The sequence below is a fragment of the Chiloscyllium plagiosum genome, unplaced genomic scaffold (genome assembly GCF_037043375.1).
Source record: "Chiloscyllium plagiosum isolate Xiang-an unplaced genomic scaffold, Cpla_swu_hap1 HiC_scaffold_45, whole genome shotgun sequence".
NCBI lineage: Eukaryota > Metazoa > Chordata > Chondrichthyes > Orectolobiformes > Hemiscylliidae > Chiloscyllium > Chiloscyllium plagiosum.
In genome coordinates, this window is record NW_028270183.1 from 7,062,540 (window position 1) to 7,078,160 (window position 15,621).

Below are 15,621 nucleotides of genomic sequence, written 5' to 3' on the forward strand. Positions count from 1 at the left end.
AAGCACAGCATGGCACGGCACAGTGGCTCAGTGGTTAGCACTGCTGCCTCACAGCACCAGAGACCTGGGTTCAATTCCCACCTCAGGCAACTGTCTGTGTGGAGTTTGCACATTCTCCCCGTGTCTGCGTGGGTTTCCTCTGGGTGCTCCGGTTCCTCCCGCAGTCCAAAAATGTGCAGGTTAGGTGAATTGGCCATGCTAAATTGCCCATGGTGTTAGGTGAAGGTGTAAATGTAGAGGAATGGGTCTGGGTGGGTTGCTCTTCAGAGGGTCGGTGTGGACTTGTTGGGCCGAAGGGCCTGTTTCCACACTGTAAGTAATCTAATCTAATCAAGCCTAGCAGAGAGAAGATGTTGATAGAAAGGAGGAATCTATTGGTGGACTTGGAAGAAAAACCCACCCACGTCCAATCGAGGAAGCTTCTCCAATGACTCAGTGGGAGGCACTGGAGATTTCCAACAAGGGGCTGGAAGTAGGTGGGGTGGGGAGGTGTTTTGTGCTCACCTGCCTCATTGGTACCCAAGGTCTGCTGTATACCCTGTCCAAGCCAATGGGGTAACAACCCAGCTGCTTGAAACAGGAGTGAGGCCACTCTGTGATGAAAATGGGAGACTCTGCCTGGCCATCCAATCCCAAAGACAGTTCTGGGAAGTGAAGCGCACAGATCTCGCCCTGGGCAAACAGTGCCATGTTATGCCAGGTTACCAGCCACCTAATTTACCATCCTCAAAGCAGCTGCTCAAAAATGCCAGCCACTAAACCTTTTCCAATTTCTATTTTGTTCTCTCGAGACTTGTAAACTGCTGACATCCAATTAGATTCCTCGTTGCAAGTCGCTCTCCTGCCTTGGTTTGAGTTTATCCAACAACACGTTGTGGCTGTACAGGACATTGGTTAGGCCACGTTTGGAATACTGTGTTTAATTCTGATCTGTAGGAAAGATATTGAACTTGAAAGGGTGCAGAAACGATTTACAAGGATATTGCCAGGGTTACAGGATTTGAGCTACAGGGAGAGGCTGAATAAGCTGGGGGTATTCTCCCTGGAATGTTGGAGGCTGAAAGGTGACCTTACAGAGGTTTATACCCTGTCCAAGCCAATGGGGTAACAAACCAGCTGCTTGGAACAGGAGTGAGGCCACTCTGTGATGAAAATGGGAGACTCTGCCTGGCCATCCAATCCCAAAGACAATTCTGGGAAGTGAAGCGCACAGATCTCGCCCTGGGCAAACAATCATGAGGGGCATGGATAGAGTAAATAGACAATGGCTTTTCCCTGGGGAGATGGAGTTCAGAACTAGAGATTTCAGATGAGAGGGAAAAAATTCAAAAAGGATACAAGGGGCAACTTTTTCACGCAGAGGGTGGTGCGTGTACGGAATGGGCTGCCAGAGGAAGTGATGGAGGCAAAAGTGAGGACTACAGATGCTGGAAACCAGAGTTTAGAGTGGTGCTGGAAAAGCACAGCAGGTCAGGCAGCATCCGAGGAGCAGGAAAATCAACGTTTCGGGCAAAAACCCTTCATCAAGAATAGAGGCAGGGAGCCTCCAAGGTGGAGAGATAAATGGTGGGGTGGGGCTGGGAAGAAGGTAGCAAAGAGTACAATAGGTGAATAGAGGTGGGGAAGGAGGTGATAAGTCAGAGGAAGTGATGGAGGCTGGTACAATCGCAATATTTAAAAGGCACCTGGATGGGTATATGAATAAGAAGAGTTTAGAGGGATATCGCCCAAGTGCTGACAAATGGGACTAGGTTAATTTAGGATACCTGGTCCACATGGACAAATTGGATGGAAGAGTCTGTTTCCATGCTGTACAGCTCTATGTCTCTATGACTCTATGACACATTCCTATAGTGGTTGTCATGCACTTGGTCATCCAGAGACAATTTGCAGAAGGAATAAAGAACTGCATCCTGAGGGGTAACTGGGAGAAGGGTTGGGAAACAGGGAAACCATCTGAAAGGCAGGACTAGGTTTTGAGGAGGTGGCTGAATTGGAAGCTGAAGGGACATTGAGAGATATGGATGCTGAATATGGGCTGGTATCTTACCAGTGAAGGGACAGCAGAGTGTGGAGAGGATTATAACACCATAAACATTTGAGCAGAAGTAGCCATTCAGCCCACTGACTCAGCTCCGCTATTCAATGAGCGTGTAGCTAACTGAATAATTATCAACTTCACTTTCCTGTCTTTTCTACATGACCTTGGAAAAGGAGAGATCCAAGTTTGCATTGGATGAGACCTTAGAGAAAGGGATGACACATTGGAGGTTGCAATAAAGACGAGAATTTCAATGTAATTTTCCCAGAGGATAAAGTTAATGGAGGTTGGTGAAGACAAGCACAAAAGTTAAATCAAACCTTTTTCAAGACAGGATCTTGATGGAGAACTTTGGGATCAGTTAGTCTTTCTTGACCCCAAACGCCCCTCCTTCCCCCATCCCCACAGGGTGAAATGGTGAAATGTGGGCAGGTTAGCATCAGTGAAGGCGACAGACATGATGAAGCTGGGAGTCAGCATGCTGAGTGGGCAATGGGAGAGAGACATGCTGATGTTGTAATGGTGGGCAAATGATAGATCATGGCTATGGATACTCTGTTGGATCTGAAGGTCCACCAGGATGCAAAGATTGCAGATCCCATTGCAAGCTGACAGACTGCCGAATGCGATCGGATGCTAAGGTTCTTGTGAGAGAATAATATTGGCTTCCAGCTCATCCATGAAGGTTTGTTTTACAATTGGACCACACATTGGTGATTGAGGAGTCGAGGTGGTGATGGGCAGTCTGGCACAGCTACTGCTTTGACAAGATTACGTTGCCCTTGGTTATTATTAGAGAGGTTGTAAATGACACACATTCCAATACATCTGGGGTGTATGATTTTACGGCCAATTTGATTGTAGATAACAGATACTGCCTCAGGCAGAAGGCTTTCAAGTTTTTTTAAAAAAACAACTTGTATAATGAAAGGGGTGTGGCCAGTTCTTCCAGCTCAGCTTTTCTCTGGTTTGGTTTTTTTTTAACACTAGTGTGAAGAAAGGCCTCTCGACCCACAGAAACAGGTCCAGGCTGGTCCTCTCTCTCAGACTTCTCTCCTGTAAGACCCTGTGTTTGATCTTACATTTTCTGCCAAGGGGTGTTTATGGGGATTGTTGCAAGCATTTGGAACAGCATCACTAAGTTGGGATGATCTGTTGGGTTTTCCGATAGGTTAGGTTATTCAGTATTCTGTTTTCTGTTGCTTGTGTTTCATACGGTAATCTTGTAAATAAATTCTGTTTTGTTTGAAATCTAAGTGGTTTGACCGGCTGGTTCCCTCCTGGAATATCCACTTTACCCCTGCTTAAAACAACTAGCAAAGTTAGAGTCTGGGCTACCTTTTTGAGGGAGCTGGCCTGGTCTGTGGACTAACTGAAGCAAACAGCTGATGCGGCTAAGGGAGAGCACATGGGTAAGGAATAGAAAGGGTAGGACAGACAGACAGACAAGGGGAATGACCAACCAGCATTCCAGTTGCCAATTATGTTCTACTGTTATTTATTCTAAGTGCATGAGTAATAGATGGGGTGTGAAGCGAATTGGGGCATGAACACAATTATCCTGGACGCACACAAGCTGAAAGGCAACGGCAAATAGAATGATATGCTAGCAAGAAACCAATTGACGGTGTCAGGGAGAACATTAGCAGGGGAAACGATTATTATGAAGCAAAGAAAAATGGTATTAATTTGTGTTCTCATTAACATGGATGAGCGATTCCTATTGTATGGTAACTTGCTTTAAAACATAGCTGGATTAATTAAATGTTTACCAGCCATCCTGTTGCCAGGAATCAATTCAACTCCCAGCTCCCTGAGTGATAGAAAGATTAATCCATATTTAGATTTTGCTTGATCAGATTGTCAAAACACAGGAAATACTTCTTCTTGGTTTAATTATGCAAGATTCATTCAGGTTTGATATTGCATTTCATTTACAACTGACTGTGTTAAGCGCGCAGAATGTTCCTCTCGACACAGGGCACCCCTGCCTCAGGCTTGCTGTATCCAGACACAGCGTAATGCTACTCTTTTGGCAACAGCATCTCCAATCTCACAGTAGCTCTTTGAGGAATAAGAAGAAATATTGGAGAGTAGGAGAGAGAGGAAAAAATCGGACAGGGAGAAAGAGATGTGGAGAGAGAAAAATAAACAGAGAGAGAGATAGGAGAAACTGAAAGGGAGAAAACAAAAAGATAGAGAGAAAGACAGAAAAAAGAAAGCAACAGAAAGAAAGAGAAAATAGAGATAGAGGGAAAGTGAAACAGAGTAAGAGAGAAATGGAGAGACATAGGGAGAGAAAAATGTTTGTGTGAGAGGAAAGACAACGCCAAATAGAGGGAAAGGTAATGTTGAAGAGATTGAGAAAGAAACAGATACTGACAAGACCATACAAGCATAGAAAAAGCAAACCCTGGAGGAGGTAGACCAGTAAATTGACACTAAAAGGTTTTTCTTTAAAAAAAACTCATAATAAAATAAACCACAAAAATTCACTATCCTATATCTTCAAAATAATATCATTTGGGTATGTTATTAATGTCTCTGATACCATCATTGCAGTCAGTGAGATTACAAATACTTGCCATTAAACTGCACACCCCTGAGGCTGAGATATGAATGGCTAAATCAAAATAGTACCCAACCTTTCTGAACATAATAACAGCAAACATCACTCATGTAAATATTTGCTCCGCTTCACCGTCACCTTTAAGACTTTAAGAACTTCTGCAGTTTTGCTGTCAGACATCTTTTGATCTTTATTTTTTGAATAAATCCAGTTTCTCACATCTCAACCCAATCCTTCCATTTCAGACTCTACAATTTCACATTTAGGGACTTGATTCTTTGCTCACGAGTACATCTGAGCTTGAAAAATAGGATCATTTAATGAAACAGATCATATTAAAAAAAACTTATAAATGCAAATGAGACAAGTGGAATGAGGTGAAAAAAAATATTAGCGAGAGAGAGAGGGGAAATGTTCAGTAATGGAGAGGCAGAAAGAGAGCATTAAACGGGCGAGAGAGAATGTTACATACTGGGGGGAGAGAGAGGGAGAGAGACAGAGAGGGAGTATATAACACATTAGGAGAGAGAGTCAAGAGAAAGAATGTTACATGCAGGAGGGAAAGAATGTATTATATACTGGGAGATAGAGAGAACATTCAATAGTAGGAGAGAGAGAGAGAAAAAAACATTATATATTGGAAGAGAGAGACAAACAGACAAACACAGTATGTTACATAATGGGAGGGGAGAGAGAGAGACGACATTATGTAGACATGGAGAGAGGGGGGAGTATTGGAAAATAACATTGAGGGGAGAGAAACGCTGGGGAAATCTCAGCCAGAGGTAAGTAATATAACAAGGTACAAGCCAAAACATTGGGGGAGGGGGAGAGTGGCACGTACTGGACAGAGACAATAAAAATTAAAAAGAGGAAAAATCAGGGAGCAGGGGTTTGGAAATGATGAAGGTGCTCAGATGAAAGGGAAAAGTGAGAGTGGATAAACCTGCAAGGAAGGAAGGAGACAGACAGAGAGAGAGAGAAGCTAAATGTTAAAAACAGAGGACGCTGGAAATCAGAAACAAGAACAGAAATTGCTGGAGAAGCTCAGCAGGTCTGGCAACATCTGGGGAAAGAAATCAGAGTTAACGTTTCGGGTCCAGTGACCCTTCCTCAGCGCTGAGAGAAAAGAGAGGAATTGCTCGGGGAAAAGCCAAAAAATTTCCAACGATTAGTTCTGGTGGGACACTGAAATAAACTGGGCATCTCCCACTTTACTAAATACTTACCCCCACCCCACCCCGCCCAAGAAGCGTTCTGTTTTAAAGTTAACCCGCGTGGACATTGAAAACTGCTACCACCAAGGAACGGATAAAAACAAAAGCCCCCTGGGGATTTGCAAACATGAAGGATCCCACTTCCCAGGAGCCTGAATGATCCAGCAACTTTCAGAACGAAAACTGTGAGCAGCTCCGCACTTAGAATAAAAGAATTGTATGATTCATCACCAGCCTGCATGGCGCTTTAATGAGGAACATTTTGCAGCTTTTTTTTTACAAAAGTCTTCCCTAATGATACAGACGCAAAATATATATAAAAAAAACACTGGTTATTCCGAGGCGATGGACTTTGACAGCCGTTCAAAACCTAGAGCAGACAGAAGGTGCACACTCACTATTTTTTGGGTGTTCCGTGATGAGCTGAGTTTGGTGCCGTTGAGTCCCACCAAGGTGGGCAGAGTCTGTGACATCCAATTTGTGACCATAGCCATCGTGCTCAGGACAGCTCCAATTTTCAGCAGAGGAACACTCATTCTGAGCTCTCTGTCATTCCAGCCCTTCCGCCTTTGCGACTGGACTGTACCGCTCAGGCACACACACACACACACTCCTTGATGTGGTTCCTCTCTCTTTGTCAATGTCTGTATGTGTGTATGTGTGTGTGTCTCAGAGGCTAGCAGGTCCGTCACATCAATTGCAAATCCTTCGGATTCCTGTCTCCCTGTCTAAACAACACCAGCCTTCAAAACCACACCACACACCTCTCTCTCTCTCACACACACACACACACAAACACACACCCACAGATAGTCAGACCCTGACGTCAGTCTGAGCAAAGAAAAGTAGAGAGAGAGAGATGAGATCTGTTGGAGACGAGGTTGCATTTAACGCTTTGACGTCTGGGCAATATTTGCACACACACACACACACTGCTGTGGAGAATCTCTGTGTTAGAAATTAAGTCAGAAATATTGTAAGCATGCAAAGCCATCTGGAATATCTGTGGCTGCACCTAATTAGTGAGCAACAGGACTAATCAAGTTACCTTTTGATGCCAGTTCACACAGACTTAATTATTCCTAGTCAACCTCTTCTGACATGTTATGGCAACTCGAGAGGCAGGTAGGACCTAATTTTTAAAATTAATTTATTCATTTGTGGGATGGGGTTGTCGCTGGCTGGGCCCAGCATTTATTGCCCGTCCCTAATTGCCCCTTGAGAAGGTGGGGGTGAGCTGCCTTCTTGAACCGCTGTGGGTTAACCCATAATGCCCTTAGGGAGGGAATTCCAGGATTTTGACTGAGTGACAGTGAAGGAACAGCAATATATTTCCAAATGAAGGTGGGGAGTGACTTGGAGGGGAGCTTGCAGATGGTGGTGTTCCCATTTACCTGCTGCCCTTGCCCTTCTAGATGGAAATGGCTGTAGGTTTGGATGGTGCTACCTGGGGATCTTTGGTGAATTTCTGCAGTCCATCTTGTAGATAGTACACAATGCTGCCACTGAGCGCTATGGTGGAGGGAGTGGATGATTGTGGATGAGGTGCCAATCAAGTGGGTTGCTTTGTCCTGGATGGACCTGAACCCCACAGTCCCAGTCTCCAGGCCACAATAGCAACCTCCCCTCCCCCCTGAAACTGGGTAGCAAGAGGATGTTCAGTGCTGATCTGACTGAGGTGTCTAAATCAAGGATTCATTGGGACAGGCTGAATCTTCTTTGGAGTAATGTCAGGAAATAATTGTTCACATAAGGTGGAATGGGAATATGAAGGTCTCTCACTTTATGTACTAACTAAAAACTTTGTTAGGAAAGGATTACAGAACCAAGACATGTGGATGGAATTAAGATATAGTTTGTAATGTTCTAATTGAATGGCAGAACTGGCTCAAAGGGCCAAATGGCTTCATCCTCTAGTTTTTGTGTTACAGTTCTGTCAATAAGCCCTAGTTACTGTGGTAACATGCCCCTTTGCATTTCCAAAGGTATGGATAATGATGGTAGAGGCTACAATGTTCTTTCTGATCACATGAATCTCCCTCCCGCCCAGCTCTTACCACCTGCCATTGGCTTGTGTTGGCAGGTTAATGCAAAACCAGCCTGACCAACCCACTGAGCACTTCTTCAAGGTGGGCAGGATATTGGAGGAGGCTGGGAATGGGGTCTGGAGTGGTCGAGGAGGCCCAGCTTTGGTGGTAAGTACAAGAGAGTTTGGTGTATTTGTGCTCCTTAATGTTGGATAGGCCGGAGAAAAAGCTTTGGTTGAGGGTATTCTGATGATGGGTAAAGCCCAAAACACCAATTCTTTTTCTCCAGGGAAAACAGCCCCAGCCTATTCAGCCTTTCCTGATAGCTCAAACCATCCAACTCTGGCAACATCCTTGTAGATCTTTTCTGAACCCTTTCAAGTTTAAACTCCTTGATATTAAACACTGTCTGCTATTAGTCTCTTGCTCCTCAGATGCTGTCTGACCTGCTGTGTTTTTTCCAGTGCCACACCTTATCAACTTGAACTTACTGAACACGCCTTCCTATGTCTTTTTTTAACTCATTCACGGGATGAGGGTGTCACTGGATAACCAACATTTATTGCCCATCCCAGAAGGCAATTAAAGTCAAGCACATTGCTGTAGGAGTCACCTGTAGGCCAGACCAGATAAGACAGCAGTTCCCTTCCCTAAAGGACATTAGTGAACCAGATGGGTTTTTGCAACAATCAACATGATTCCAGATTTTTATTTAATGCAAATTCCACCATCTACCATGGCAGGATTTGAACCTGGGTTATCAGGTTCTGGACTGACTTAAACACGGAGCTCCTGAATCAGAGGCAGGGACTTTGCCCACCACATCACCAGGCCTCCTTGTGTTCTTACATCCACTAAGTTGCAGCAAAGGGTTTTGTAGATCACTCTCGTCCCCTCCTGCACAGTCACACTGCAGATCAGCTTGACAGAGACAACTGGCTCTCAACAAAGTTCAAGATCGGTCAATGATTCCAAATTTGCTGGTGTGGCTGACTGTGAAGGTGATCCCAAACAATTGCAGGATGACTTCAAAGGAGCAGGTTAGTGGCAGACTGTGTTTTATATGGAGGAGCTTAAAGTTGAAAGTGTTCAGAGATGATTTACAAGGATGTTGCCAGGGTTAGTGGGTTTGAGCTATAGGGAGAGGCAGAATAGGCTGGGGCTGCTTTCCCTGGAGTGTTGGAGGCTGAGGGATAACCTTATAGAGATGTATAAAATCATGAGGGGCGTGTATCAGATAAATAGACAAGGTCTTTTCCCTGGGGGAGGGGAGTCCAGAACTAGAGGGCATAGGTTTAAGGTGAGAGGGGAAAGATTTAAAAGGGACCTAAGGGGCAATTCTTTCATGCAGAGGGTGGTGCGTGTATGGAACGAGCTGCCAGAGGAAGTGGTGGAGGTTGGTACAAGCATAACATTTAAAAGACATCTAAATGGATATATGAATAGGAAGGGTTTGGAGGGATATGGGCCGAGTTCTGGGAAATGGGACTGGATTAATTTAGGACATCTGGTCGGCTTGGACAAGTTGGACTGAAGGATCCATTTCTGTGCTGAATATCTCCATGCCTCCAAGTTTGAGATGATGCATTTTATCAGAAAGAAAAGACAAGGTAGTGTTAATGTGACGTGTACAGGGACCGAGGGACCTGAAATTTGGTTATATGATTCTTTGGAGGTAGCAGGACATCAAATTGTTGAAAATGCACGTGAGGTCCTGAGCTCTATTAAAGATGGGTATTGATATAAAAGGAGGAAAGAGTATGCTGAGTGCTTCTGAACTGCAATTGGGCCTCATCTACATTATTATGTGAGAGGGCTCTTGCTTGGGGAGAGGTTTACCAGAATGGTTCCAGGGATGAGGGAATTTAACTGGAAGGTCAGGTGAAAATGCTAAAGTAGTTCTCCTGGGAGCAAGGGAGATTTCATCCAGGTGGGCAAGATTATAGGAACATAGGAGTTAGGAGCAGGAGAAGGCAATTCAGCCCTTTGAACCCACTGTGCAGTCTAATGTGATTTTGACTGGCTCAGATAAGGTAGACAAAGAAAAACTGGTCCAATTGAATAATGTCATAACGACTCAGGGAGACAATTTCACAGGAAATTCAGGCTAAATGTGAGGAAGTTTCTGGTTTTCCACAGTGAGTGGCAAAGACCTCGAAATTTGTTGTCCGTGGGACAGCTGAAGTGGAAGGAAGTTGGGAGGTCATTGGCACAAAATGAAGCTTTAGCACCACAAAGATGGGGCAAGGGAATTGGACTGACCGGATTGCTCTCCAGAGGGCTGACATGGATTCAGTGGGGTAATGTATTTTTCATTATCCATTCATGAATTGTGGGAGTTGCTGACTAGGCCAGTATTTATTGCCCATCCTCTAATTTCCCAGAGAGCAGTTAAGAGACAACCACATTGCTATGGGTCTGGAGTCACATGTAGGCCAGACCAGATAAAAATTGCACTTCAGAATGACTTCACTTGCAATATTGTGCACAGTTTTGGTCCCCTTATTTGAGGAAAGATGTAGTGGTATTGGAGGCAGTTCAGAGGAGGTTCACAAGATTGATCCCAGAGATGAGGGGTTTGTCATATAAAGACAGATTGAACAGTGTAGGCCTATACTCTCTGGAATTTAGAAGAATATAGGGAGAACAAATTGAGGCATTCAAGATGATAAAAGGAGTGGATAAAATAGACGTGGAGTGGATGCTTTCTCTTGTGGGACATTCTGGGACGAAAGGTCACATTCTTAGGACAAGGGGCAGCAAGTTTGAAACAGAGATGAGGAGAAACTACTACCCCAAAGTGCGGTGAATGCTGAGACAGTGAGTAAAGTTAAGGGGGAGATGGACAGATTTCGAATTGGTAATTGGGTTGAAGGGATATGGGGAGAAGGCAGAATAATGGGGGTGAGGAGTATATCAGCCACGATTGAATGGCAGAGCAGACCCGATGGGCCAAATGGCCTAATTCTGCTCCTACACCCTTATGAACTTCCACAAAAGGACATTAGTGAACCAGAAAGATTTTTATGATAATCGTTGCAGGGTTGCCATTAAACTGGCTTTCTTTAAATTTCAGATTTACTTCACTGAACTAAAATTCTGCCAACTGCCATGAACCCATAATACCAGACTACTCGTCCAGTGACATTATCACGACACCTGCATCATCTCGCTGTGGCCTGTTCCCACGCCATAATCACTTTACTAGACTATGACCATGCTCAATTCTAAAGTAGAGACCTTAAGCTCTTGATATCCCACCACAGAGTGCATCATACTGCAGAACAATGCTACAGCCCACAAGAAAAGTGATACTCAGACCTTCCATTTTGCACACACACAGAATAGCTGCACTCAACACTCACACAGAGCTAGCACCAGAAAAGACACACCAGTGACGTGCATAGACATGCACATATACATCCAACCCTCCCTGATATCCAGAGATATATATGGGGTTGCTAATGTCGGTAATGTCATTGATTATGCAATTCAGCAATGTCAGCAAACAGAAGTTTACATTTAATTGAAAAATTAAAATCCAGAACTGATTGCTTGACTCAGTGATAGTGACCATAAAGATATCGTTGACTGCCATAAGAGCCCATGTACGTTCACTAGTGCCCTTTTGCGAAGGAAATCTGCCATCCTTACCTGATCTGGCCTACATGTGACACCGACAACATCTTGGTCGAATGGGTTTGACTTTGATTTATGGTTGTCACAGGTACTGAGATGCAGTGAAAAGTGTTATACCATATAAAGTGCATCAGGGTAGCAGAACAGAGTGTAGAATACAGTGCTACAGCCACAGAGAAGGCTCAGAGAGAGAGAGAGAGAGAGAGAGAGAGAGAAAGAGAGACCAAGAATTAATATTCGAGAGGTCCATTCAAAAGTCTAGTAACAGCAAAGAAAAAGCTGTTCTTGAATCTGTTTGTATGTGGATTCAAACTTCTGCATCTTCTGCCCAATGGAAGAGGGTGAAAGAGTGTATAACTGAGGTGGGAGGGGTCTTTGATTATGTTGGTTGCTTTCCCGAGGCAGTGGGAAGTAGAGATGGACTCAACGCATGGGAGGCTGGGTTGCGTGATGGATTGGGCTGTGTTCACAACTCTCTGTTGTTTCTTCCAGACTCAGGAAGAGCAGTTACTGCAGCCAGATAGGATACATTCTATGGTGCAGCTATAAAAATATTTGTAAGTGACTTTATGGACATGCTGAATTTCCTTAGCCTCCTGAGGAACTAGAGATGTTGTTGTGCTTTCTTGATCATTGCATCGACATGGGTTGGGCAGGACAGATTGTTGGGTGATCATCCCTCCCAGGGAGTTGATGCTCTGGACCATCTCCACTCAGCCCCACTGATACAGAGATGGGTGTGCCCTCCACTCCACTTCCTGAAGTTAATGACCAGCTCCTTCATTTTGCTGATGATGAAGAGGTTGATGTCTGTACACCACGCCACTAAGAACTCAATCTCTTTCCTATATTCTGTCTTAGCCATCTTCCAAAATAGCTTAGAAAGCATTTCAGACCAAGGGCAGATAGGCATGGGCAATAAATAACAGCCTAATCAATGATGCCCACATCCCCGAAATGAGTAGAAAAACAAATTGTGTGGACAATTCAATTGAATCCGTTCACAAGGCATTTATCCATCATTTGCACAAATGACTCCTCTTATCTGAACAATTCATTATCACCAAGCTCTGATCAAGTAACTGTTTTCAAAAAAATATTTACAGTGAGATGAATAAGATCGGGGAAAGATCAAGGCAGCTCCGGAGCACAGAAAGATTTAAGAATAAATAATGTTCAAATAAAACTGACTGCTGCTGTGTTCCTGCAGTTCTGATGCAGTGCAAAACATCAAGGAAATACTTACTGAGAACGTCATCAGTATAAGGAGCATGCAGCTAATATTTTCACACAGATGTATGCTGTTTTGCAAAGCGCAGCAAGTTACAGAATTAATATCGCCAACAGCAAATCCTGTTGAATTCATTGACTCCCACATCCCACCAGTGACACCAAGATTGAGGCAGATTCAAGCTCAATGCTTAATTGCCTGACACCTGTAGTGCACAATGTTTTGCAGCAAACAGCGTATGTCACAGACTGTCATGAACACTGACTGAGGGATATGTCTACATACATTGAAGTGAAGCTTCACTGGTTTTCCTCTACAAGGGATGGAGGAGCAATGGAGGACATTCTCTGAAGCCTGACAGAGTGAGACTCTGGCTCAATGGGATTTGACATGTCTTGAATGTAGTTCCTCATTCACATGCTCAGGAGCTTTTCCTAGACGAAAGGTTGAATTATCCCTTAACTCTCCCTGCAGTTCTCAAATGTCTCTTCTCCTTTTGCTGGCTTGTGGTTTTCTCTCTCTCGCCTTCCCTAGTTTGTGTGTTTTTCTTTCTCTTTTCCCTTGAATTTGTGTTCCCCTCACAGTTTGTATTCTCCATCTCTCCCGTTTCCATTGCTCTAATATCCAATTTTTCTTTCTCTCCTGTTTTTTTTGTGTCTCTTCCTTCCCAGTTTCTGATTTCCCTCTCAGTTTGTCTCTCTCTCTCTCTCTCTCTCCACACCCAGTTTTTCTTGCTCTTTCTCTCTCCCCCTACAGTTCTTTCCTCAGCAGTTGCAGGGTCTCCCATTGGTTTTCATTGACTCCTAACACCATCCTCATGATAGGTAAGGATGCAGTGAATTCTGAACAGGAATTAGCTAACCTGATGTGGAGTACGTGACTGTGTGAACACATACAAACGGACACACACACAGACACACGCACACACACAGATACACACACAGACAAACAGACACACACAAAGACACACACATACAGACACAAATACAGACACACACACAGACACAAATACAGACACACACACAGGCACAGGCACACACACACACTCACAGATACACACACAGACAAACAGACACACACAAAGACACACACAGACACACACACACAGATACAAATACAGATGCACACACACCCACAGATACACACACAGACAAACAGACACACACACAGATACACAGATACACATACACACACACACGCACACACACAGACACACACACACACAGACACACAAACACAGACAAGCAGACACACACACAGATACACACACTCACACAGATACACACACACAGACACACACACTCAGACACACACAGATAGACACACATACACATACACGCACACACAGAGACACACACACACAGACAAGCAGACACACACAGACACATACACACAGATACACACAGATACACAGACACACACACAACACAGACACACAGACACACGCGCGCACACACACACACTATAGGATTTGGCAGATCAATAACCTATTCTGGAGAGACTCATGGAAAACGTACAGCACAGAAAAAGGCCACTCAGCCCATCAAGTCTACACTGATCTGCTGAAGAGCATTCCATGCAGACTCATCTCCCTAACCTATCCCCATAACCCACATTTCCCATGTCTAACCCACCTAAACTCCACATCCCTGGAGACTTTGGGCAATTTAGCATGGCTATTTCACCTAACCTACACATAGAATCATACAGTCATACAAATACAGCATGGAAACAGACCCTTCGGTTCAACTTATCCATGCTGACCAGATATCCTAGATAAATCTAGTCTGATTTGCCAGCATTTGATTCATATCCCTCTAAACCATTTCTGTTCCAGATGCCTTTTAAATGTTGTAATTGTACCAGTCTCCACCACTTCCTCTGGCAGCTCATTCCGTACACGTACCCCCTCTGCATGAAAACGTTCCCCCATAGGTCCCTTTCAAATCTTTCCCCTCTCACCTTAAACCTATGCCCTCTAGTTTTAGAATCCCCCACCTTAGAGAGAAAAAGACCTTAGCTATTCACCATATCCATACCCCTAATGATTTTATAAACCTCTGTAATGTCCCACCTCAGCCTCCAATGCTCCGGGGAAAATAGCTCTAGCCTATTCAGCCTCTCCCTGCAGCTCAAACCCTCCAACTCTGGCATTATCCTTTTCTGAACCCTTTCAAGTTTCACAACATCCTTCCTAAAGCAGGGAGATCAGAGTTGCACACAATACTTCAAAGGTTTCCTAATCAATGGCTTGTACAGCTGCAACATGACCTCTCAACTCCTGGACTCAATGCACTGACCAGTAAAGGCAAGCATACCAAACACCATCTTCACTATCTATCTGCCTGTGACTCCACTTTCAAGGAAAAATGAACTTCCATCACAAGATCCCTTTGTTCAGCACCACTCCCCAGGACCTTATCATTAAGTCTGTAAGTTCTGCCATGATTTGCTTTTCCAAAATGCGGAACCTCATAGTTATCTAAACTCCATCTGCCACACCTCGGCCCATCTGACTGTGGGAGGAAAACGGAGCAAACCCTCACAGACATGAGGAGAATGTCAAACTCCACACAGACAGTCGCCTGAGGCTGGAATCGAACCCGGGTCCCCAGTGCTGTGAGGCAGCAGTGCTAACCACTGAGATGTCATGCTGCTGTTAAGGTGTCTGGCTACAGCAAGGGGCTTGGGAACTGATCTGTGCACAAGCACTTTCTTGATATACACACACACACACATAGAACGCCAGTAGCCTGCATTTATATAGCACCTGGCACTTGGTTAAAACATCTCAAATCACTTTGCCTTAGAACTCTCAAATAATATATAAAACTGAGCAAACACAGAAATTGGAGCACAGGCAACCAAAGGGGTAGGTTTTCAGGTGGGTTTGAGAG

The 15,621-nt window shown here is 44.3% G+C and overlaps 1 protein-coding gene across 2 annotated transcripts in view; it reads right to left on the reverse strand.

Moving 5' to 3' along the window:
• The window catches only part of LOC122552265 (noelin-2), a 472,756-nt gene that overhangs the window by 252,669 nt on the left and 204,466 nt on the right, over positions 1–15,621 (reverse strand). Inside the window, exon 1 of one of the 2 annotated variants that reach the window (XM_043694955.2) lies at positions 6,226–6,627. The exons of the other annotated variant lie outside the window; for it this stretch is intronic. Within the exon in view, the coding sequence (XP_043550890.2) occupies positions 6,226–6,363 (138 nt within the window). The 5' untranslated portion in view covers positions 6,364–6,627. Of the gene's footprint in view, positions 1–6,225; positions 6,628–15,621 lie in introns of those variants that run through there. 2 annotated transcript variants of the gene reach the window in all.